The sequence below is a fragment of the Perissodus microlepis genome, chromosome 9 (assembly GCF_051167445.1).
Source record: "Perissodus microlepis isolate ML-2025 ecotype Zambia chromosome 9, ASM5116744v1, whole genome shotgun sequence".
NCBI lineage: Eukaryota > Metazoa > Chordata > Actinopteri > Cichliformes > Cichlidae > Perissodus > Perissodus microlepis.
The window spans coordinates 17,517,070-17,543,718 of record NC_140469.1 but is presented as its reverse complement, the minus strand read 5'-3'; the positions used below and the strand labels follow the sequence as shown (position 1 = coordinate 17,543,718).

The 26,649-nt window shown below is 39.9% G+C and overlaps 1 protein-coding gene across 1 annotated transcript in view; it reads right to left on the bottom strand.

The window, feature by feature from the left end:
- vipr1b (vasoactive intestinal peptide receptor 1b) overlaps window positions 1–26,649 on the bottom strand; it is a 55,211-nt gene that overhangs the window by 5,654 nt on the left and 22,908 nt on the right. The window contains exons 4-12 of the mRNA XM_084939358.1: window positions 19,203–19,303; window positions 17,098–17,195; window positions 14,831–14,963; window positions 11,738–11,891; window positions 11,546–11,606; window positions 11,341–11,413; window positions 3,984–4,075; window positions 3,231–3,360; window positions 1,325–1,366 (exon numbers count right to left, since the gene is read on the bottom strand). Coding sequence (XP_084795484.1) covers window positions 1,325–1,366; window positions 3,231–3,360; window positions 3,984–4,075; window positions 11,341–11,413; window positions 11,546–11,606; window positions 11,738–11,891; window positions 14,831–14,963; window positions 17,098–17,195; window positions 19,203–19,303 — 884 coding nt within the window. The remainder of the gene's footprint in view (window positions 1–1,324; window positions 1,367–3,230; window positions 3,361–3,983; window positions 4,076–11,340; window positions 11,414–11,545; window positions 11,607–11,737; window positions 11,892–14,830; window positions 14,964–17,097; window positions 17,196–19,202; window positions 19,304–26,649) is intronic.

The following is a 26,649-nucleotide window of genomic DNA, read 5'->3' as shown; positions in this document are numbered from 1 at the left end:
GCAGACCTTCTGCTGGAGGATTGAATATTTTTAAATGTGCCTTTTTTGTTGTTTTTTTGCAGATATTTTCTTATGTTGGAACATTATCTACAGTCAGTTGCAGGTTTTGGAAATTTGTTGCTTTTTTGTGTCATGTATTACAGGTTAAGGGGCTGTGCCAGGTGTTTGTGTTATTCTGCACACTGTACACTTCTATTACTGGATTAGACTACATTCATTTTTTCCCCCAAATAGTGCGTGCATCTCCAAGGTCTCCCTTCACTCTCTGAGTATGTGTGTGTGCATATGTTTCCCTGTTTATGTGGCACTGCTCCAGCTCCCACTGGACTCTGGCTGGCACACCTGACACTCATCGACTAATCAACCCGCCCCTCCCACACACAGTCATCCACACACACACTCGCCATCATGTGCTTTCATCGGCAGCAGCAATAAGAACACTTAGGCTTCACATTTATTTCTCTAGGACCTAGAGTCTAGGTCCTTCCTTGTGCTCTACCAGCCTGCGTCTCTTTGTTCGGCCAACTCCTTGTTAAGTAAACCTGGCTGCACACTCTCCACCGGCTTCTCCAGAAAACCCTCAACCCCTCATTTGGACCCACGTATCTTCTTTTTTAAAGACAGTCCTGCCTCGCAATCGAGTCCAGCAGTTTTTTCTTTTGCATGAATTTTACGAGAGTATGACACTTTAATAACTGTTTTGCATTATTTAGGCAAAAATAAAATCAATATAGCTTTTTCTTCAGTCATTTTCTTCCACCTCTACCTTGTCAATATTTGTTTTCTTGCTATCGACATGTCTGCCATTCCTTAAGCACCGAGAATTCAACAACTAAACCTAACATAACTTACCAGCAGTGCACAAATCTTCCACACTTAGTAAAGGACACCTGGAAGTTGCATGAGATTAAAATTCAGGCAGCATAGTGTCAAGCCTCGCCATCTAGCCCATCACTGTGATTCAATCTGGCCCAGCACTGAGAACATAAATAATCTGCCCACAGAGAGCCTGTGCAGACATCACTGAATAGCTCCCTGCCAAAAAGACTGTGTGCTTTTTACAGCCCTCCCACCCTGCAGGCAAAGTGCAGAAAATATGCTGTGGGGAGGTCCAAGAGAGGAGCTGGAACGACAAGCGCCGGTGACTCATACCCGCCGCTCCATCTACCTGTCAGGACTGTGTGTGAATGTAAATGGTGCGCACAGGGAGCGACGGAGAAACTACAGATAAACTACATTTTCTGAGAATGAGAGCACGACTGCAGGCTATCTCTGTGTGGAAGTACTGTGGTGTGTTTATATCAGCAGTGTTTACATCACCTACCTCTCCGTTCAGGAAGCAGTAAAGGACTGCGACCACAAAGCCCTAAAAGGAAAGAAAAACACTGATAAGAAAGCAGGAGCAGAGGATGTAATGGTTAAATTTCTTCTTTGTTCATCTCGTCTTATCAATTATTTGTTATTTTTACAGTTCTTCTCAGTTTCAGAGGCATCCTTTTTAAGATCTTAGCACTAAGGATGGTTTCCCCGTGTTTTTAGCAAATCTGAATACCTACTCTGTGGAACTGTTATTATTATTATCTGAGAGATTCAACAAGACATGATTTTAACTTGTATGATTCACTGGACTTCCCTCGCTCTCCCGATTCTCATGCACCTCACGGTTAATGCTCTCCCTTGCAGTGTAAGAAGCGAGAAACCCCTGTATAATCCACAAACATTCACTACACTTTTTTTTTACGTCGTCTTCCCCTCCCACCTCCTTACTCCTTTCTCTCTTCAATGTCCAGTCCGATTCCTCTGTGTATCTGAGTGGGCTCTTCCTTGTTTTCAAACTGGTGACACGTTGGTGTGCTAAAGCTCAGTAAATGTGTTTTACAACACTCCTACTAATGGCCCTCAGCTGTTAGCTAACTGGACAGTATGTGACATTAGCTGATCCAAGTCCCGAGAAATTCCACACTCCTTTGTGATGTGCATGCAGTCTGACAATGTCACATTTTAGCACATGGTCAGATCGCTTGGAAACCCGGGCAAGCAGGTACTAAGAAAGTACCTGGTACCAGGTACTATGACCTAATGGGAAATGGGTTTGATGATCTGACTACTAGTAGTAGGTACTAATGGAAAAGGGGCTTAAAGGTACAACACACTGAACCTTGTAACAGCTGGGCTTCAACAGCACAAGACCACATTATGTGCCACTCGTGTCAGCTAAGACAAGGAGGCAACAATTCTCACGGGCTCAGGGAAATTGGACAACAGAAGATTGGAAAAACGTGGTAGGCTGGTGTTACCAAAATGAAAGCATGAATCTGGATTACCTTGTATCGAGAGACCAGACTACTGGTGATGGTGGTGTAATGGTGTTTGGGGATATTTTATTAGCCAAATTCACTGTACCCAAATGGCCCCCACAGTCACCCCATCTCAATTTGGGTTGTAGTGGAACTGGAGATTCACATCATGGATGTGCAGCCAACAAATCTGCAGCAACTGTTTGATGCTGTCATGTCAATATTGCCCAAAATCTCTGAGGAACTCTGTGCCACGGAGAATCAAGTCAGTTCCGAATGCAAAAGGGGGATCAGTCCAGTATTAGCAACGAGTACCTAACAAAGTAGTTGGTGAGCACAACTATTTAACTCATGAAGAAGACTTAATCTCTCTTGGTTATAAAGATTGTAGACAGTTGTGTTTGTGTTCCAAATACCTTCTTACAGCTTTAACTGTCTTAATTAAGCCAAAGCAACAGAGGAAAAGCTGTAAAAAATAACATGTGGCAGTCATGACAGTCATAAATGTACTACACAGACAAAACAAATGGGAGTGGAGTTGTAATAAGAAGGGGGAATAAAAGGAGTAAGGAGAGGAATGTGTTGGAAAGGTTTCCATATCTTCCAAGCTGTTGTAATGCAGCTGTGCTGTCTGGCTGCATTCTCCATCATTCCTCATTAAATGATGAACTGAAATAACATCAGAGCTTTAAACAGTGACAGTGCCACTGAGCCAGCCAGCAAAGTGCTTGGAGACCTGATGCAGTTTTCTTTAATAGTAGCACTCGCCAGTTCAGGGCTGAAAGCATGCCAAATCACTATTTTTGGATTTTTTAAAAGTTTAAGCGACCACACTTCTAGAAGACTACATTTATTTTAAGGCACTGGATTCAAGGAATCTACAGGTATTTTTTTTAACGATCACTTTTTCCTCAAAAACATTTGATCTCATACCTGAAATGATCCCAGAATCAAGTCAAAAACCAGCCGCAGCTCAGTCTTCACTTGCTCGGGGATAAATGCAAACACTATATAATTGATCCCAAACAGAGGAATCAAAAGCAGCGTTGACTTTGCCAGTCGCCTGAAATGATAAGGCAAAAACAAATTCAAATCCCTCCCGCCAGTCAAACCAGCATCCAATCTGTCTCTGTATACCCCAATAATGAAATGCAGCTCAGGAGTACTTTTCATTTTAAATTTCAGCTCAGCAGACCAGAGACGGAGGGGGGGGGAACACCATTAAAAGTGTCAGTTGGAAAATAGCTCATGCATTATGACTGCCTTATGAGATGCTCTCCATCATATGAAAAACCACTTAAATACATATAGCACTACATCTCTGTGTAAAGCAGCTGCTGGATGGCGCAAAACCACAGTGTGCTGTGCATGCTAAGATTTTCTTTTCTGAAATCCAAAAGGACTAGTTATCCCTGCATCGCTCTGAGCGTAACAAAAGTTACATTTGCAGCAATAGTTACAGGAAGAATACTCAGGAGTGCGTGCTACTCTGCTGCTTTGCAAGTTTATTCAAACGAATCTTTGTTTATCCTTACAACAGCAGCTAATGTTCACAGAATGTCCACCGAGACAGAAGTGGCGGAGCTCTTTCCAAACACCCTCGTTCGTATCAGTGACATTTCATCCTTTATTAGCTGATACATAAAACAAACTTCCAGCATGAAAAAGAAATTTAATTACACTCACGAGTACTGGTTGGAGTCGTTTCTTCCAATATCGGGGCAGTTTATCTTCTGGCGAAGTATCCGAATGATGCAGATGAAAAGAATAAAGTTCATCTGTGGAGAATACATTACAAGAGTCATGTGAGAAAAGCACTGAGGCATTTCACACTGCAAAGACGGTCACAAGATTTGGGTGTTTTTTCTAATGTATATGGGGAGATGTTTGTGAGATTCAACTCATAAACAGAAGCGTTGGATTGTGGTGCTGGCCTGTGGGAAAATGAGCATTTCTAAACTGATGATTTGGGCTGTGAGTGTGAACTGGCAACACATCAGTCATCATGATGCGCTCCCAGCTATCAGTCACTGGCTAAGTACAGAAAAACAGAGTGTACTAACAGTAATGCCGCTGACACTCATGTTAAATAATGAAGCTGACCCTCCTCTGGGAACAACTGCTAGCAAATAACTAAACAGACCCATCTGGACACAAGTAGGCGTCTGCTATGACACTTTGTCCAGAGCAAGCTTTTAATAGCTGGAAATTATATTAAAAGCTTTTTTTTTTTCGCCTTCCATGAGAAGATCAGTACCACTCACTCATGGTTTAGCTAACCACAAATATTTAAACACAGAAAACAGCTGGTTCTTTGCAAAAGGTTCAAAAAGCATCTGCTAGATTTTCTATAAATGTGACGCAGTACACAAAAAGACGTAGGCTGTGGACCCCAGCTACACAAAAATGGCCAAGAAATGACGTAATCAGGAGCAACCGGACAATATTTCCAGTGTTTGTTACTATAGCGATTACTTCCATTAGGAGGGCTGATAAGATGCTAAGTTCACTTCAGGTCACTTCACGAGTGACCAAATAGGTAATGTGACAACACACATATGTTATGCCAGTTACTAGAAATCTCATAACCATGGCGACAACATCATTACTAAACAACAATAACTTAAAGATTAGATGACCTTCAAGTTAAAAAATCATAGAAAATAAATCTGTTTTCTTAATTTAAAAGTGAAAAATGTACATTTTTGGACTTTGGCCTGGTTTTTGCATGCTGTTAGCCAGAGTCTGTTCTGCTTTTCAACTTTGATAATGCTTCTGGTATCGTTAAATTAGCTTAATGCTCGAGTAAAGCTATAGGCAGGCTTCTAAAAAGTGGGCCACTTTTGAGTATTAGCATACTATAGACCAAAACAAGTGTTCAAGTAGTAAAGTTAAACCATTTAAATGAAATTCAAGCACAAAGTTTGTATTAGCAAAAAGAAAAACCTGAGTACTAGCATGTGTTGGGTTGTGTAAATGCTAACTAACACTGTGTGAAGCTAACAGTGTTCACTAACATGCAGCTTTAATGTTCATTGTGTTCAAATGGACACATGAGCTTGGTAACATTTCTCTATTGCATATGTCTCTAAACATTTATTTTTACTGCAACTGCTCATCACCACAGATCATCAGTCTCTATTTCCCTCAACACTCTTTATGGTCTTACTATTTGTCTGTCTGAGTGGTGTCCCAGAAACGATGTGGGCTTCATAGATAATTGGCAAACCTTCTGGAGGAAACCTGGTCTTGTTAGGAGAGACGGCATCCATCCCACTTTGGATGGAGCAGCTCTCATTTCTAGAAATATGGACAAATTTATTAACCCCCCCAAAATATGACTATCCAGAGTTGGGACCAGGAAGCAGAGTTGCAGTCTTACACGCCTCTCTGCAGCTTCTCTCCTCCTGCTACCCCCCCAAAAACCCATCTCCATAGAGACTGTGTCAGCTTCCAAAAAGACAAAAAACAAACTAAAAACCAGCAACAAACAACTTAAACATAAACAATCAAAAAGAAAGAACAATACAGTATCCACATCTGAACCAAAGAGTAAAACAGTGAAATGTGGATTATTAAATATTAGGTCTCTCTCCTCCAAGTCTCTGTTAGTACATGACTTAATAATTGATCAACAAATTGATTTACTCTGCCTTACAGAAACCTGGTTGCAGCAGGATGATTATGTTAGTTTAAATGAATCAACACCCCCGAGTCATTCTAACTACCAGAAACCTCGAAGCACAGGCCGAGGGGGCGGTGTGGCAGCAATTTTTCACACCAGCCTATTAATTAATGAAAGACCAAGACAGACTTTTAATTCATTTGAAAGCCTGATGCTTAACATTGTCCACCCCAGCTGTGAAACTCAGAAACCAGTCTTACTTGTTATCATCTATCGTCCACCTGGGCCTTACACAGAGTTTCTGTCTGATTTCTCAGACTTTATATCTAATCTAGTTCTGAGCTCAAATAAAATAATTATTGTGGGTGATTTTAACATCCATGTAGATGCTAAAAATGACAGCCTCAACATGGCATTTAGTCTGTTATTAGACTCAATTGGCTTCTCTCAAAATGTAAAAGAACCCACCCACCACTTTAATCACACTCTAGATCTTGTTTTAACATATGGCATAGAAACTGAACATTTAACAGTGTTTCCTGAAAACCCTCTCCTGTCTGATCATTTCCTGATAACATTTACATTTACAATAATTGATTACACAGCGGTGGAGAGTAGATTTTATCAAAGTAGATGTCTTTCTGAAAGCGCTGTAACTAAGTTTAAGAATATAATCCACCCACTGTTATCATCTTCAATGCCCTGTACCAACACAGAGCAGAGCAGCTATCTGAACGCTACCCCAACAGAGGTTGATTATCTTGTTAATAATTTCACCTCCTCACTACGTACGACTCTGGATACTGTAGCTCCAGTGAAAACTAAGGTCTCTAATCAGAAGTACCTGACTCCGTGGTATAATTCTCAAACACGTACCCTAAAGCAGATGACTCGTAATCTGGAGAGGAAATGGCGTGTCACAAATTTAGAGGATCATCATTTAGCCTGGAGAAATAGTTTGCTGCTTTATAAGAAAGCCCTCCGCAAAGCCAGAACATCTTACTATTCATCACTGATTGAAGAAAATAAGAACAACCCCAGGTTTCTCTTCAGCACTGTAGCCAGGCTGACAAAGAGTCAGAGCTCTGTTGAGCCAACCATCCCTTTAACGTTAACTAGTAATGACTTCATGAACTTCTTCACAAATAAAATTTTTATCATTAGAGAAAAAATTACCAGTAATCATCCCACAGATGTAATATTATCTACAGCTACTCTTAGTACCATTGATGTTAAGTTAGACTCTTTTTCTCCAATTGATCTTTCTGAGTTAACTTCAATAATTACTTCCTCCAAACCATCAACGTGTCTTTTAGACCCCATTCCTACAAAACTGCTCAAAGAAGTCCTGCCATTGATTAATTCTTCGATCTTAAATATGATCAACCTATCTCTAATGGTCGGCTATGTACCACAGGCCTTCAAGCTGGCTGTGGTTAAACCTTTACTCAAAAAGCCATCTCTAGACCCAGCAGTCTTAGCTAATTATAGGCCAATCTCCAACCTTCCTTTCATATCAAAAATCCTTGAAAGAGTAGTTGTCAAACAGCTAACAGATCATCTGCAGAGGAATGGTTTATTTGAAGAGTTTCAGTCAGGTTTCAGAGCTCATCACAGCACAGAAACAGCTTTAGTGAAGGTTACAAATGATCTTCTTATGGCCTCTGACAGTGGACTCATCTCTGTGCTTGTCCTGCTAGACCTCAGTGCAGCGTTCGATACTGTCGACCATAATATCCTATTAGAGCGATTAGAACATGCTGTAGGTATTACAGGTACTGCACTGCAGTGGTTTGTATCATATCTATCTAATAGACTCCAATTTGTGCATGTAAATGGAGAGTCCTCTTCACCCACTGAGGTTAATTATGGAGTTCCACAGGGTTCAGTGCTAGGACCAATTCTGTTTACATTATACATGCTTCCCTTAGGCAGCATCATTAGAAGACATAGCATACATTTTCACTGCTATGCAGATGACACCCAGCTCTATCTGTCCATGAAGCCAGATAACACACACCAATTAGTTAAACTGCAGGAATGTCTTAAAGACATAAAGACCTGGATGGCCGCTAACTTTCTGCTTCTTAATTCAGATAAAACTGAGGTTATTGTACTCGGCCCTGAAAATCTTAGAAATATGGTATCTAACCAGATTCATACTCTGGATGGCATTACCTTGGCCTCCAGTAACGCTGTGAGGAACCTTGGAGTCATTTTTGACCAGGACATGTCCTTCAACGCACATATTAAACAAATATGTAAGACTGCTTTCTTCCATTTGCGCAACATCTCTAAAATTAGAAATATCCTGTCTCAGAGTGACGCTGAAAAACTAGTTCATGCATTTATTACTTCCAGGCTGGACTACTGTAATTCATTATTATTAGGATGTCCAAAAAACTCACTGAAAAGCCTTCAGCTAATCCAAAATGCTGCAGCAAGAGTACTGACAGGGACTAGAAGGAGAGAGCATATTTCTCCTGTTTTGGCTTCCCTTCATTGGCTTCCTGTTAAATCCAGAATTGAATTCAAAATCCTGCTCCTCACATACAAGGTCTTAAATAATCAGGCCCCATCTTATCTTAATGACCTTGTAGTACCATATCACCCTATTAGAGCACTTCGCTCTCGCTCTGCAGGCCTACTTGTTGTTCCTAGAGTATTTAAAAGTAGAATGGGAGGCAGAGCCTTCAGTTTTCAGGCCCCTCTTCTGTGGAACCAGCTTCAAGTTTGGATTCGGGAGACAGAAACTATCTCTACTTTTAAGATTAGGCTTAAAACTTTCCTTTTTGCTAAAGCATATAGTTAGGGCTGGACCAGGTGACCCTGAATCCTCCCTTAGTTATGCTGCAATAGACGTAGGCTGCCGGGGGATTCCCATGATGCATTGAGTTTTTCCTTTCCAGTCACCTTTCTCACTCACTATGTATTAATAGACCTCTCTGCATTGAATCATATCTGTTATTAACCTCTGTCTCTCTTCCACAGCATGTCTTTTATCCTGTCTTCCTTCTCTCACCCCAACCGGTCGCAGCAGATGGCCGCCCCTCCCTGAGCCTGGTTCTGCCGGAGGTTTCTTCCTGTTAAAAGGGAGTTTTTCCTTCCCACTGTCGCCAAAGTGCTTGCTCATAGGGGGTCATATGATTGTTGGGTTTTTCTCTGTATCTATGAAGCGCCTTGAGGCGACTTTTGTTGTGATTTGGCGCTATATAAATAAAATTGAATTGAATTGAATTGAATTGAACTATTTCCCTCCTGCCTGGCAGCTCCATATTCAACATCCTTTGTCCAGTATATCCCTCCTCTGCACATGTCCAGACCTAAGCTGTCTCTCTGATGTACTCATTTCCAATCCTGTCCCTCCTGGTCACTCCTAATAAAAATCTCAAGATCTGCCACCTCCAGCTCAGCCTCCTGTCTTTTTGTCATTGCCACATCTCCGAACCATACATCATAGCAGGTCTCACTACCATCTTGTTCCCCACTCTCTGCTTCCCTTTCACTGTTGCTGCTATCCTTCTGTCACAAATCACCCTTGACACAAGTCTTTTCACCCTGCCTGCACTCTCTTCTTCACCTCTCTTGTGCACTGTTGTAAACTTTTATTTGAACAAAAAATGGTTAGGAAATTACAGACCTGCAAAATAAAACATCAATGAGGGTGCACATTAGTACATTTAAGAGAAGGAAGGAAGAAGTATTTCAACGGGATCCGCTGAATGCTTTGCACACCTCTGAAATAGTCTCACTCACGCAGAGATTAGAGTCTGTTTTTCTTACTAGAGATGTGGTTCAATCTGCACCTGAGCTGTCACACTTTAGCATTTTTATCTTTTGGGGTTTTGATCCGTGCACTGGAGAAAAACTCATTTTTAAAATTACCTTTCTGCTTTCAAATTTGCATGCTAAATATTAAACTTTTTTCCAGCAGCCTGTTATCTTGACTTTGAAACTATGACTTAAAAATGAGGCAAGCAGCTGCTTGTAACAGCTTATTTCTGTCTGAATTTCATCAAAGACTTGAATACGAGTACAGAACCACAGTGTAAAAGTCCATATCTGTGGTTTTACTGAGTATGATGGATTAAATTATTGGTTTGACTGGACACTATTGCCTTCTGGAGTCCTTTTGTCGCATAATACTATAACTTGTTTCTACACTATACTGCCAAATATATTCGCTTGTCTGCCTTCACAAGGACATGAACTTAAGTGACATCCCATTCTTAATTCATTGGGTTTAATATGATGTCATCCCACCCTTTTCAGCTATTACAGCTTCAACTCTTCTTGGAAGGCTTTATGTGTTGATGGGAATTTTTGACCATTCTTCCACAAGTGCATCTGTGAGGTCAGACACTGATGTTGGACGAGAAGGCCTGGCTTGTTGTCTCCAGTCTAATTCATCACAAAAGTGTTCTGCTAGGTTGTTATCAGGACTCTATGCAGGCCAGTCAAGATCTTCCACACCAAACTCTCTCATCCGTGTCTTTATGGAGCTTGCTTTGGGCACTGGTGCACAGTCATGTTGGAACAGGAAGTGGCATACTGCTATACTGTTCCCACAAAGTTGGGAGCTGTAAATTGTCCAAAATGTCTTGGTATGCTGAAACATTAAGAGTTCCCTTCACTGGAACTAAGGGGCAGATCCAGCTCCTGAAAAAACACCCCACACCATAATACCCCCTCCATCAAACTTTACACTTGGCACAATGCAGTAAGACAAGTATCGTTCTCCTGGCAACTGCCAAACCTACATACAACACTGTTTTGCACTGTGTGATGCAAGGCAGCAGCTCTGTCATGGAAACCCATTCCATCAAGCTCTTTATGCACCGTTCCTGAGATAATCGGAAGGTCACATGAAGTTTGGATATCTGTAGTTGGCGAGTTCTGTGAACTGAGGTGCACAGTTCACCGCTCTGTGATTTGTACGTGGCCTACCACTTCATGGCTTTGTTATAGTACCACTAACAGTTGACTGTGGAATATTTAGTAATGAGGGGATTTCACAACTGGACTTGTTGCACAGGTGGCATCCTATTACAGTACCACGCTGGAATTCACAAAGCTCTTGAGAGCATCCCATTCTTTCCTAAATGTTTGTACAAGCAGTCTGCATGACTAGATCTTTTATACATTTGTGGCCATGGAAGTGATTGGAACACCTGAATTCAATGATTTGGATAGCAAGGGAATACTTTTACCAGTACATCTGTATATATCTTGGATTGTATGCAGCTTAACTAGAGATAGGTTTTTGTTGTTTGCTAGTGCTTTTTTCAGTCTTTGTGTCAGAATAGACGAATGAAGACAACTTTTCCACTCTTAGTGCCATTTACTTTGAAAGAGCTAGCTCAAGCTGGTTAGTGCTGATGTAAACCATGAAAATGTTTTTAAAGCTCATGAACTTACCAGAATTGATGCCAAAATAGGAGTTTTAATGATCCACCAGAACACATCGGTGTTTTCTATTATATCCCAGCACCTGGTAAGACGTGAAAGAGTTTTAATGTATAAGATGTAGCAAAACAAAGCAAAAACCCCCCTCAAAAAACAAAACAACACAAAAATAGTATTTTCTGCTCGATTCTGGTCTAGCAGTTCCCTAGTCTCTCACCCCACATCATTATAGTTGGCTTTAGCGATGCTCCAAGCTGTGATGAAAATTGCTGGACCGCCTGGGGGCAAAAAAAAGTGTACAACCAAAAGTTACTCTGGATTCCAGCTGTAAGGTTCTCGACCTGTAGTTGATGTACTGCTGACACTCTATAAGATCTCGTTAATAGAACAAGAAACAAGACTTTCTCACCCCAGCCGATCAGAATATAAGCCCAGAAGTACTTCCTCTCGGAGAAGAAGGAAACGGCCAACAATGCATGCAGATAAAGGCCTTCCACCAGCAGCCAGAAGAAACTGGCCATTATACAGTACTGGAAAAACACAATCACTGCTTTGCAGCCAACCTGGCAATGGACACAAAAGCATGAATCATACAATGATCTAGTTAACAGGGACAACCTTATGTTGAAGATGATACGGTGAAATTTATTCCCAGTTGTGGCCAAAAACTGCATTTAGAAAACGAAAGAATAAATTGGAGTTGTTTGTTTCCTGTTGGTGAAAGCAGGTATATATCTGTGTTCTTTTATATTAATATGAATCCTATGACTGCAGTAGAATGACAATTAGTTTTTCTTGTGCCCTTATTAATAACTTGGAAGCAGAGATTCACTCAAATGCTTCTTTTATTATCAATAAATTCCATGGACATATTGCACTAAAAAAGTGAGTTACTACTTATGAAACTTTTGTAAATAATGGCTTTAAAGGTAGTGCAAATCTGTGTCCTATTCAGCCTGCACTTTATAAGCTCTCTGCCTCATTCAGTGAAAGAAAAGCTGCCAAAGTGCAGAAATGTTCCGAAATATAATGCAGGAAGTGAGCAGGATTAACACTGAAGCACTCATGAAGCATTTACGAAAGATTGGATTTAAAGAATGTTTTTCCAAAGAACAAAATGACCCATAGCTTCTGAGATTAGCCGAAGCTGAGTGTGACTGAAGTGGCAAGTGTGCTGAATTAGTAGATTTATGAGTAGTAGTAGTAGATGCCCTGATAGGGAATAAGCTTCTTCGCTGGGAAACAATACACCTTCACAGCCTGTTTGGGCGTGCTTATTCTGCTTGATATTATGATAGCTGAATAAAATGTTTCTGCGTAAGACATCTGAGTCTGCATTCACAAGATTTCCATAACACAGGAAAACACAATAAGATCTCTTCTGGTTGGCTGAACAACGTTTGCGTGAGGGTGGATGAGTTCATTCAAAACTGAGCTTGCTGATGCTGAATGCTGGGGAGGCAGGCTGCTATTGAGATTGTTACACAATGACATGTATAAAAAGGCTGATTTTGCCTGCAGTGTTTCTAAATTCACTCTGCTGGTCAGATCTACAAGCGTGTACAAGCAGCTTTAGAGTGAGCAACGCGGAGATCCTACGCAGAAGACATCACACGGATAAGAAAAATCAATAAACTGTGCTCCTTTAAAAAGACCCCGTAAGAGTGAATACATTGAGCACTTTAGCAGCTGGAGAACAGCAACAGAATAGGAAGGGCTGGGCTGAAGGGCATTATGGGTAAAAAAAAAGAGGACAGTAAAGAAGACAATAAAGTCACAATAAAGAAAAGAAAATCAGAAAAAGCTGTCAGGTCTTTGTCACGACAATAGAGTTGAAAGAAGAACAAACAAATCATGATGTGTAGTTGGACAGAACCTACCTCTTATGCAAAAAATCTAAAATGCAAAATGCAATCATGACACGCTTTCTGTTATAGACACTTTCTACTGTAGTACATTTTAGATGGAGATATTGTTTAGATGTTGAATTAAAAAATTATTTTTGATGGGAAATAGGTTTTGAAAGCTAAATAAACATGATCATCTATGGCTATCTGATAATATCTGAATCTGGCTTGAACGTGAGGATTTTTTATGACTAGGAGACTTAAAGAAACTAGCTTTCGAAGCTGACATTGTGCTGGTGGCTCTCTGCTAGTCATCGACTCAGTTAATTTAAATCCAAGAACTGGGTCTCTTGACTTTGTTTGCAGCACTTTTAATACCAAAAATATGTTGCAGCCTGTCTAAAAAGTCTCCAGTATGGGTGAGTGATTTCTTTTTTTCTGTTTTCAGTGGCCTTGGCAATCTTTTGTATGCAGTCTATGTTCTACACAGGCAGAATATAGACAAAACGAGCAACCTGAGTAGACAGAAGTCTTTATGTATGAAATGTCTTGCTTCTAGCTTCTCCAAAAACATGTGCTGTATTGAAAATATTCACATAATCCAGAAATGTCTTGTTCTGTTTTAGTCCTTGTGCATGGAGTTAAAGTTTGGGACAGCTCATTGAAGCAGCTGTTACTGGGCTGACAGGAATTTTGTAACCCATATAAATTGATTCCCACTTGGCATGTTGAGGGGGAAGAAAATGGACCCAGATGGGCTGACTAAGCCTTGCTGCTTAGTTTAATATGTGCAAATCAGTACAAATTGATTGCTGGAGCTGAGTTTTAAAAAGCCTGCCGTTAGTCGCTAAAGGAGGATAAATTGTGAGATATTATGCCACTGGAAAAACAGGGAATAACAGGAAGCTCAGACACGGATCCATGCTCGTACCTTAAAAAATACATTTTTTAAATATGTTTTGAATTAATCGGGTGTTTAACTATGGCAAACATCCAGCTGTATGAGAAGAGATAATGAATGAAGCATGCAGAACACCTGCACACATACAGACAAACACAGCAGGAGCAATGCTAACAGCTGTAATGGAACTAATGTTGGGGTCACGATGAGCACCGCAGCACCAGACCCGTCTCTATAATGTCTCTTTCAAATGTGCCATGATAGCAGCTGGCTCCTGTCAACCCAGCAAGTCCATTAACGTAGTGCAGACGACCACAAAGCTCACTAACAAATAGAGTGAGCCTCTGCTCATTGTGTGGCTAAATTCTGTAACATGAACCTCATGTTTATTGGCCACACACCTGACGGGGCTCTGGACTGTGGCTCATTGTGAAGGGGTGATGGTTGAAAGCCAAAGGACAACAATCAAAGACTGTGGGCTGTAAGTCCATGTTTTTATTACTATTTTAATATTAACATACTTGTGTTGTGAGATTGAAACTGAAAATTGACACAAGCAGTTTTCTAAACTTTTAAGTTATTCATCAGCTATGATATGAGAACTTAAATGTCAGTAATTATCAATAATGATCAGTGATGCTACAATACTGTACTAATACTGTACTGAATGTACTGTAATACTAAATGTATTGAGGTCTTGCTGAGTTATCTGAAGTTCTAGGAGAGCAATCATTAACAAGCAGCATTAACTCACAGAGCCCGAGGAGCAGTTGTCCACCTCCCCGACCTCGTAGAGAACCACATCTTTGATGAAGACAGCGATGGCCTTCAGGATAAATGAAACAAATAGATGCATGTGGATGTAGTTCCTTGTGCAGTGGAGTTTCCTAGGACACACAGAATGAGAGATACAAGAAAACAGATCAAGACAAAGCGACAAGACACGCGGAGAATTTAATAAAGAGGCCCTGCATGCTAATTACACAATGTCCTCAGAGTTAATAGCTTAAAATGACAGCAATTCACAGACAGTTAAATCAATTAAGTTTCTTAGTTCCCTTTCACTGTGTGGGTGGATCAGTTTTAGAGCACAATAAATGGTTTTTATGGTTCTTCACACACCTTTGAAAATAGGCAGGAGAGGTGGATTTCCAAGAAGTTACAGTAGTAGAAACAAGTAGTCCTAAAACATCAGTTCTTTTAACATTTCTTCTGCTGACTACATTATGATACTTTAGAGGTAATTGGGGAAAACAGGTTCCTAATAGCTTCAATCACTTTTTTATGTCAGAAATGGTTGTTGTCTGGGCAGATAAATATTCGCCTGGAGTACAGCACATTCCCAGTCAGTTAATGTTCCCTTGGACATCATAACAGTTTCATTTAACCGTACCTCATTCCCAGGGGAGTAAATTGCCATGATACCAATGTTATCCAGATTTTATACTCACATCAAACAGCAACTGCTATTTCATTTAAATCCCTATTTTTCTTCTACTTCTACTTTCTTCTAGTTCTTCTTTATTCAGTTTTGGCCAGCCTTTAGCTGTCAGACAGACGGTCTCACATCTGACTCTAGAAACTGTAAACCTGACTTTTAATGTCTGTATGAGCTCAGCAACTGTTCATCCAATCTACTTTTAATGTGTTGGGGTTCCTGCATATGTTGCCTTTTAGAAATGCGTGTAGTGAACCATATAGCACTAATACTGCTCATAATACCCCACGGTCATAACTCTCTTTCTGGCTCAAATCTGTGGGTTGTTTTGATTTCACACCGTCACACCTTTTATCTCCCTGACCGTGGCCGGCCTTGTGACTTTGGGTGCGTGACGGTGAGCAAAACTCTCAGGTGGACACACTTTGACACCTATTGCTTGTCTTTGCAGAAAGCATGAAAAGTGCCTCTTATCAGCAACTAATTCAATAAGGCACTTTCCAGTGACATGACCGGCAAAAGACTCAAAAAGAAAAATGTGACCAAAAATAAAATTCAGATCCATATAACAGAATAAATGTTACTCCACCACTGCGGCCATGAAGAGAAATGGGTGGCTGTACACTGAGAGAAACCAGCTTCCATGTAAGAAATAAAAACACCTGTTGCATCATCACTGAAAATGAAGGAGATAAAATCAGCACACATCATTTCACAGCTCATGCACTTAGGTGGGGATTTTTGCAGCTGCACAGTAAAAAGAGTATAGAGTGTTTACAGTGTTTGGAGGGGGTGTAGCACACAGGAAGAAGAAGTGCTCGAATGTGGCCCACCCATTTACACATACAGTCTTTGTACACAAAAGTTATTTCTTTGCAGCATTCATAAGCAAGAAAAGTTCACTTCGCGTCCTACTCAGGCAGACAAATTGCATACAGCAGTTTTTCCAAAAAAAGTAATGTGCGGTATTATGTGAGTCACTCTTGAAATGTCCATTCATTATCTTTTAGGGTGAAGATGTTGCAATTTAAAGCTGGCTTCTTATTCTTTCTCAGAACTGTAATTGCACTTGAGGTGGTTACAATCGTTCCCTGGCTTATCAAGCAAAAATGCCGTTCCTTTTTTTATCCTGCAATACTTCAAACATCTAACCTTCAAAGTGCTGCATGCGCCATCAAAAGATAGCAGAGTTTGAGTGACAGTTTATTTCATTTGGAAACTATCTGTATCTTTCATCTTGGTTCAAGCCTGCTATTATACTGGGGTGTGAAGCTGCAGTGATCAGAGACGATCAAATTCCAGTGAAAAGTGTTTGACGCGTGACACAGAAATGTGCAATTTGTCACAATGTTCATGTCACATCAGCCGGCAGGGATAATGCCACTGTTAGCGTGCTTTGCAGATAATAGCTCGTACTGATGTTCTTCACAAAAGTCTTGCTTTTTGTTCCGTTCATCGTTTTTCTAAACAACTGACCACATAAAAAGAAGTTAATCCAGATGGAATGAAATTCACAGTGAGTGCAATTAAATAGCACATAAGTACTTAATATAAAACAGCTGAGCTATTGTGCATCTACATACCTGAAGATGCAGAGGATCACAATAGCGGTAGTAAGCGAGACGAGAGATACGCTGTGGCCGATGGTGTAGCCGATCTTCACTTGCCAAAAAAACTTTCCCTGCACAAAGAAACATAAAACAGAGAACAAATCAAAGAAAAGGAAACAGCCGGTGCGTGTTTACACACTCAAACAGTGACATCACTTGTGTTAGTTGATTTAACCATTCAAAACATTGATTTGTTTCAATTTTTGGCTTAGAGATGTCTTTTATTATTGTTGTTAAGCATTTAGTCTCCACTCCTGTCATTTTTAAGTGTTGTAACTGAAGAGCTCTTGAACCACGGTTTTGTGTCTCTCTCTTACCAAATACTGGATCAGTCCAGTCATGCGATATACTGTCACAGCATCCTGAATTTCTGGATCCTTTCAGAGAAGCTTCGCTACGTTACTGCCATGCCACTGTATGTTGTGCGCTTGATGGAAATTAAATTAAGATCTCCTGCATCCTCTGGCACACTCACACATATCATGTTTGCAGTAAGACGGACATCAAATTCCTTTTAGAGTACTTCACCGGGCCAGGTCCCTCCTGACTTCCTATGTGGCATACTAATGAGGCCGCCTCTTTGACTCAGAGAGCAAAGTGCCCACCAAGAAAGCTTTTACCACCCTGCAGTGCACATCCACTCTTCACTCTGCTCCACCTTCGTCAACACGGACAAGATTAGCTCTGGCTGCACTAAAACTGAACTAAATAAGAGCAGCATTTGATTTATTTATTCTGGTCCTACTCCTGGAAGGATTCTGAATAACTTCTAATGACTCATAATGCCTGATAACGGAGGCGGGAGTTATTACTGACCTGTCTGTGTCAATTATATCAAGTGTGTTTCAAAGACATTCGTATTTTAATTACAATACGAATGTTTTTGTTACAGCATCAAACCAAATTACCTTATAACCATAGATTTTCTTTCTAATCCCATCTTTCTCCCAATGTATGACTAGCACAGGGTACAGCTACTCTGGTTATCTTTACAGTTAAAATATACATTTATCAGAACACATTGTTACTCTTCAGTAGGAGGGGGAGTGTACGGTGGGTTTGGCAATGGGAGGAGCTCAGATGATCATGTCCCAAAAGGTTTATTTTGTTCATAGCAAAAGGTGAGGAATCTCCGAAAAATTATACATAGTTAATTGTAATAAAATATTTATTTTTTTCATTGCTGTTGCGCTTTTGTTTAATGTAAACTCCTCCTGTTTTGTAAAAAAAAAAAAAAACTGTACGTGATGGAGGGAAATGGAGATCATTTTTGGATTCACCACCTAAAAAACATAAAATTTACCAAAATATCCCATGCAGCTGGAAAACTTTTTGCAGACCTGTGTAATCTGCATGCATCAGATTACAATTTTAAGTTAGCGACTATGTAAATACAGTATGTAGAAATAAGTACGCTTTAGCAATGCAGTAATGCTAAGTAATGCTATCTTTAGCTTTGTAAAGACTAGCAGGTTATCTACTTCCACACTTTATATTGAACTAGTTAAAGTATCCCGGGTTCTAACGCAGCACTTCACAGTTATGAATCAGTGAATTTAATGCACCTTCCTCAGTATATTGGCAAGTTACCTGTATACTAAGGAACATACTGCATTAAGCTGTTAAGTTAGTTGGGCATGTTGCTGTGTTCCTGCTAACTTTTGCTTTATAAGAAAATTTATTAAAATGCAGTTTAACGAACAGCTGTTCATTAATTTCCTCATCTTGCTGTTTCCTGACATTTATGTGCATTTCTATATTATATTGACATTTAGTCCAACAATAATAAAAAGCCTGTACATGAAAATATAAACAGTATTCTTTGGCAGCTTCATCCTATATATTCTGTAGACTCAGTCACGTGAGGCAACTCAATACATAGGAGTGAACAAAAGCGTATATGAGGTACACAGTGGCAACCAATCAATACAGTAATTTCCCCAATACAGCCAATAACACCCACCCACAGAGCAAAGAAAAGAGCTTCTCATTCAATTCTTCCTGACCGCTGGCTCTGGACACCATTTCCCGCTGTGCAGCTCTGGTCATTCACTATGAGACTGTGTCAGTCTACTCACATCATCACTAGTGCTGTTGAGATTGTATCCACAGCTCACAGCAATGTCAATAGGATGCATCTCGGTCCAGCCATCTTCTGTGCAGGTTTTCGAAAGGTTACCTGGAGACGGAGAAGAACCAAAGAGGTCACAGCCACCCAAGCGTTACATTTCCTCTGCCTGCCCACCAATAGGTTCAAATTGGACACGTTGTGACATTGTCAGTGACCCAACAGGTCACTGCAAACAGCAAACAACGGCAAAAAAATCAAACTCTGCAAAGTGCCACAAAAAGTCTTTCCTGCTAATGTGAGCCGCTATTGACTTGTACTTTACCTGAGCCTGCAGAAAGGCACTCTGCTGTTACAGATATTGACTGATCCGTATCTTGCCATTCATCTAACCCCACATAATGATCCAGGCAAGAATGCATGCACCAGATAATACTACCATGCCCACAACATACTGCTTAAAATTTACTCTAACAGCCTATTGTTTAACATCTGATGATAATATGAATAAAAATAATTAAAAATGTTAATCATGATAGGTCTACTATAGATATTATATATAGATAGATTTTTTTGCAAAAAATTGTTACAAATTGTATATATTACTTGTGTACCATCTGTCAGCTAAATTCAGCTGGTTGTTTGTGTTGGTGACAGTAAGGTTGCAGAGTGCCCTCTGGTGGGTAAACTATGAAACAGCACTCAGGACTCATAATATGGCTGAAGGGTGTTTCTATTTCTTCTTGATGTTTTTAATTCTGTTGTAAATGCTGGTACTGATATATTGACCATGCTGATATATCAGGTTGGCTCTATTGTAAGATGATATATGTAGGCAAAAAACAATAAATGAATGATTCTGCTGGAACCTTCTGAGTGATTCATACTTCACGTCTCAACATTTTGCGCCTCACCAGATTAATTTAATTACAACATAATTCCATAATATATTGACAGAGAGCGTTGACTGGATGGTGTGAGACTTTCTTTCAAAACTGGTATAAATCACTCCTAGAAAACACACAATTTCTTGAGAAATCCCAGCTACCATAGAGCGAAAAGCGGGGTACACCCTGGCCAGGTCGCAGTCTGTCACAGGGTGATATTTTGAGTTTTTCGTTCTTTTCTATTTCTTTTTTTTTTTCATTATAGCTTTTCTTTTGTTTTTTAAACCTCCTGACTTTGTAATGAGGTATGCAATAAAAGAGAATCACACAAATCTGTGACCGATATTATCTGCTTTCCATAACCTGGTTTCTATTGATTTGTATGGAACTGAACTTTCACTTCTAACATTTCTGATTGAGTTTATTTTTTCTTCTTTTTTGTGGATTTCCTATAGAGACTTCTTTAGATGGTCACAAAAGATATTGAGCCACGTTATTTTAAGGATGTTTAGTTACTATTTCTCTCACTCTGCAGCAGAAACTCTGTCATTTGGTTTATTTGTGAAATTTGTTCATGGTTTATTCATTCATGGGGCATCAAAGGTTCATGTAAACAGCTTAACCACTAAAAGACCTTAATTTTAATGTGACCGACAGACAAGCTGCTCTGTGCATATAAACAAAGCCGCTTATAACCAAATGATATCAGGCAGTGAGCTGCTAATGAAAGAATGTGCAGCAGGAGGTTGTTTCTACAGCATAAACACCGCTCAGCGCAGAGCGGTCATGTGACTGAAATACCTCTTCTGTGACTGCATTTACGCATCATGCTCAGATGCTTGAGTCTTATTTTACCATAAATCAATTTCCCAATTTGCCAAACACACCTTCATGGATGCGTAAGTAAACACACACACACAACATCAGGCTCATTAAATCAACATCTTCCACATTCCTCATCTGTCACCACAGAACTTTTCAGACATTTTTTGAAGCGAACGGCACGAGCTAAATCCTCCAGAGAATCCTGAATGAATACATTGACTAAAGCTGGCTTGAAGTAATCGTATAGGCACATGGACTCATGTTCATTTATAGTCTGGGTGGAAGGGATTCGGTCTTTCCACTAGATTTACTCCAGGGTATTGCAGAACGGCAAAGCAGAAAATCGCCAAGAAGCAGTGTGACCTGACCTATACTCGAGACCATTTCACAAATAAAACTTTGAAGCATAGAGCCCTTGAACAAATGTTGTGTTTATATGGATCACTTAGATTACAGAAAGAATTCTATATACCAATGTCCCAAAAGAGTTGGAAAATAGGCTGTCTGTCAGCACCCACTACTTGATAAGAGATGTTTTCGAATAAGGTTTAACAAAAAGTGCTAAATAAGGTAAAAAATTGACAATAATCCAAACAAATCCCACTCTAAAAGAAAAGAGGGGGAGAAAAAGCAAAATTTTAATTCAACCACCTTCAAGTACAGAAACAAAAGCTAGAAAACTGATTTCAAAGGACTCTTCACTTTATTTAGCATGTTAACAGTTTCAGCAGAAACACACCAATAAAGTCATCCATGATTGCTGTTTGTTTTTTCATTGCATGGACACAATTCACAATAATAATAAGAGGCGATACCGGCGGACTCTGAGAGTCCCATTACGCTGACTAACAGCTTAATCTGTGAATTCTGATGCAGGACGAAGGTTTTGTCAGGATGCTGTCAGGCTGCATAAGTGGAGATCTGCTGTCTGGTCACAGGGTTGAGCCATTTGCAGAGAAACGGAGAGCCCTCTGAGAGCTGGAGCATAGTCACCACCATGGTCAGGTCTCTATGAGGAGCATCTTCAAATGCCATTTATGAATGAACTTACAGCAAAGTAAAACTTATCTCACTCGTCCCTCAAGTATGAAGGATAATATCGGATTTATCATCATTTCTGATGCTAATTTGTTTAATTTCCTTTTTGTCCTCTGTCATTTCCATCAAAAAAAAATATGAGTACATTTACATGAGCGTATTTAATAAAGCTCACACAAAGGCTGCAGTTGCCCTCGAATCAATTATGACTCAAGTGAGGGCAAAGATTTATTAGATTATTTTCGTCTCTTTGATATTGATTGTTCTTTATTGGGTATTTGTCTTTGCCAAACTGCAAACTCAATAAGCACTGGGACACAAAGAAATCTCCTACTCATTTGATCTCTAATAGCCACAGTCTAGTAGCTCGCAATTTTCTCTAATCGAATTTTTGACGAGCCAGTAGATTGTTACAAATATAAGTGCTGGGATTTGACGTCAGATTGATATTTAGATGGAAAATGATGCGGCTCAGTCCTGGTTGTCTTTTTTGGTTAAAGTCACGCTAGCTAATCATGATGCCCAGCATGACGCAGCACATCCAGATGCTGACATGCGCAACATCTATAATATTTAATATGTAATATGTGACTATTGTAAATAATATTTACAATACGCTTAGAGTTTGAAGATTAAAGAGATTTATTGCAGACATGCAGTTGCAGTCTTTGTATCCCTCGAGAGGACTTTACCTCAAACTATTTCCTTCTCTGTTTATTTGCCTATTTGCATTCACTCTTTGTCGTTGTTATCAGCGGGTAATACCATCAAGCTTTTTATTTCATGTACACATTTTTATCTCTCTAGCTGTTTGTCTTTGTAATAGGTTTCCAGATATTCATATATTCAATGACTGCAGCCACTGACCTCCCTGACTGTTACATATATACTTTTTACCTAACTCAGAACTTCGGACTTTAAATAAATTCCACAGCTTTTCTGACAAAGCGCTAACGCTGCCACTCAAATGTCAGCTGCAGCTCAGGTGTAAAGCTGTGAGAGCACAAGAAGCTCACAACAAGCAAAGCTTGTGATTTGTCCACCAGGCATGTCAGTAAACAAGCTTTTTTATCACAAGCGCTCAGGGAAATCCCCCCACCATGACAGCAAAGGTAACGTAATTTTTCCATGGTTGCCTTTAGTTTGTGTCTCTGGTATTGCTGCCACAAAAGAACACAACACAATTTAGCAAAAAAACATGAACTGGAAAAAAAAATTGCTTTTTGGAAGGAAGGAGGTGGGTTTAAATCCACAACAACAACAAAAAAACCCCACTTTTTCTGGTGGGAGCAGTTTCAATCTGTTCTACTTGAAGTTAGATAATTAGTGAACTCCAATACAGAAAAGCTGATTTGGGAAAGAAACGTTTAAAAACTGTCAGCAGAATATTGTCTTTTTTGGGTCTCCCTCCTACTTTTGATGTTGTGGTATCAAAAATGTACTAGAGGTGAGATGAGTTTCCACCAACTGTCCAAGGAAATGCCTGTTAGGTGGTGTAGTGGCAAACGAGCAGTGGGGCATGACAAAATAACTGAAGACACCTAAACTGGGATAACTAAAATAACAGACCTGGGAGCATATGAGAGGCAGACGAAGAGCAGGACGAAGAGCAGGACGCAGAGTAACGCAGAGTAACGCAGACCCATGCAATTCATTTTTCCCTACATTTACAAAAAAAAAAAAACAAAAAAAAACGGTTCTGCGGCTCAGTCAGAGAGCGTGTAGCGGTTGCCAGGCAACAGTTTCTCGTTTTTTCTTTGAGGGTGGGCGGGGTTAAACGCAGATCAAATGACATCAAATCCAGGGATCGAAGGAGTAGTGACGTCACATGGAACGTCTTAAAAGGCAAGGCAACGTCTTAAAAACCCTTATAGACACACACACCGCTTGTGTTGGGTTCGAACGCAGTTACTTGCTTAATAACAAACCTAAAATAAATTTTCACGAAGCAAAGAGAAATTTAAACACAATGAAAAATATAAAAGCTAGGAGTAATCTGGATAATTGTACAACTGGTGACACAGTAAGTGCTGTGAAATCACTTGTGGGCCAGTTGTTCGACAACATTACACCGGAGCAGTGGGACGAGTTTCTGTTAGGTCGCGCAGACAAGGTCACCACACAACAGCTCTCTAAATTTGTGGCAAACATGGTGACCCTGTGCTCGCAGTCGACAGCTGCAAACCAGGGGTCTTCCCAGGCCACCCCTGCACTTGACGTCCCCTCTGCCACTGCTGGCAGAAAAATAGTCAAGCGAAGGAAGACTGCACGTGGCGGTGGGTTAAAGAAAAAACGCAAAAACCTGTGGATGTGCTGTAGGCGTCAGTCAAGTTCTGTCAGCTCCGCAGACGGACTTGAAAGCGCCATAGAAAAACCAGTCAATGTAACACCTTGTGACGTTCCTAAGGATTACACCGTACACTCAGTCATTGACGGTGTGATTTTACAGGCCGAAAAAGCAGCACATCTCTCTGCTGAAAATTACAAGAAAGAAATGTTTGACAAACTCTGGCCTGAGCTGCAGTCTAAAGATGTAGAAATCGCAGAAAATGTGGAAACTGTCATTTTCTCTGACATCTGTAAGGAGCTGGCTATTCCAGAGCATGCTGTTTTCTCCACCATGGTGTTAGACGAAAAACACCAAGAAACGATCATTTCTACATTCAAAAAACACCTGGTTCCATCTTCTGAATATACATCTAGTTCTGTAAAAGCAGAAACTCGCTCTGTGGTAAAAGCTCCAACCCCACAGAAATCCCCTGTTAAACACGAAAGCGTGCCGGCTGAAAACAACTCTGAGGATAAAATATGGCTGAGCAAACTTATTCAAACTGTGTTTTCACAGTTTGCTAAAATATCAGTGTCCCCCTCTTCCGATTCTCTGCATGAACGTTTGTTGGAGAAGGTCTGGGCTGAAATCCAGAACATTAAAGTGCCTTTAGGCCCAGAAGTGCTGGAAAAGGTTGCCAAGGACATTTTCAGTGATCTAAATGAAAAATTAACTGCTTTAGACGAATCACTGATTGACACCACAGTTTTTTGTGTGTTCAAACAACACCTATTGGCATTAACAGACACGTGTCAAGTTGAAGCACGTGAAAAAGAAGAAAAATACAGACTTTCTGTGGAACTCTGTAATGGGGACATGGTTAGGTGTGCTTTTGATAAGGCAGGCATTTTCATGCCCCCAGACAGGATTCAAGCCATCCAAAACAGATTTACCACTGTAGTCTGGACAGAACTCAAAGAAGAATGTGTTAAAGTTCCATTGGAGAACTTTAAAAAGCTCAGCAAGCTGGTTTACAAATCTCTTTGCAAAAAGTATGAAACGCCAGAGAACGTTCTCACGTTCATGCACTTACCATACCCAATAGTTGATGAAACAATCGTGGACGTGTTCAAAAACGAAATAGCAAAATTATCTAAGAAACCGGGTTCCATCCGCCAATTTTTATCATCTGTACGCAAATTTTTTTGCCGGAGCAAAAGACAATAAGGTTTCTGTAATGTAGGGAAATCAACTGAAAAACATTTCTTAAAAACTAATTGGAGCCATTTTTAAAATCATAGTGGCTCTTTAATTAATTGGATCATTTATGAAAATCCGCGGACCGGTCGCGACAGATGGCCGTCCCCTCACTGAGCCTGGTTCTGTCGGAGGTTTCTTTCTCTTAAAAGAAAGTTTTTCCTCCCCACTGTCGCCGAGTGCTTGCTCAGAGGGGTGTGTCTGCTGGGGTTTTCTTTTTAACACTGGAAGGTACCAAACCTTACAGTAATACATTGTAAGGTTTCCTTACAGTGTATTACTGTAAGGAAACCTTACAGTGTGAAAAGACCATCATTTACTTTCCCTTACAGATTGAAGTGAACTGAATTGAACAGAAAACACAACTAATTCAGCGCTTCAAGTTAATGTCAATAAAAATGTTTATATTTCATGCCCTGATTTCTGTTTGATTTCATTGTCTGTGAGTTGAACAAATACATTCATACCAACTTCGTGTTTCATTTAAATGTGTAACCTATTTTTAAACCTTTCAAAAAAATCTGAACATGGCAGAATACCGTTTAATAAAGCAGAATGTGATATTTTGTATCTTAACTTATTTCAAAACATACATTGATTTATGTGTGGAAGGAGACAATGTAGCATTTTTTTAATGGAGAGAAGAGAAAAGAGCCAGCTGAGTCTATTATTGTTACCAGACAAGAATATAACTACACCAAATTTTGAAAGATTAAATACAAGAAATTTTAATCTTTTGACAAAGTGATTAAGTGAAACATTTTGGATTTACTCAGTTTCGAATGATGAGATTTTCTGAAATGTAGATATATTTAAAATAAATACATTTTTAAAATAGACATTGAACAGGATACTGTCACGGCTGAGGAGGCGAGCCGTGTGGTGTGGAGGAAGGAGGACCCAAGATGCAAGCAGTGGATGAAAATGCTAGTGAAGTTTAGGTGGTGACTCGGCCATAGATATGAATGACAGTGTGAATTGAAGTCAATCTGTCTGTGTTAGCACTGCAATGGATTTCACTTCGAAAGATATTTATTCCCAAAATGATGACTGAAATCCTGAAATCCCAAAAGGAAATCCTGCAAAATTCACTGCAAAAACTCAGGGAGGCTTGCTAATATAAGAGACTGATGAAATCAAAATAATAAAAAAAATAGTTTAGTTACAGTTTTATGATGTTA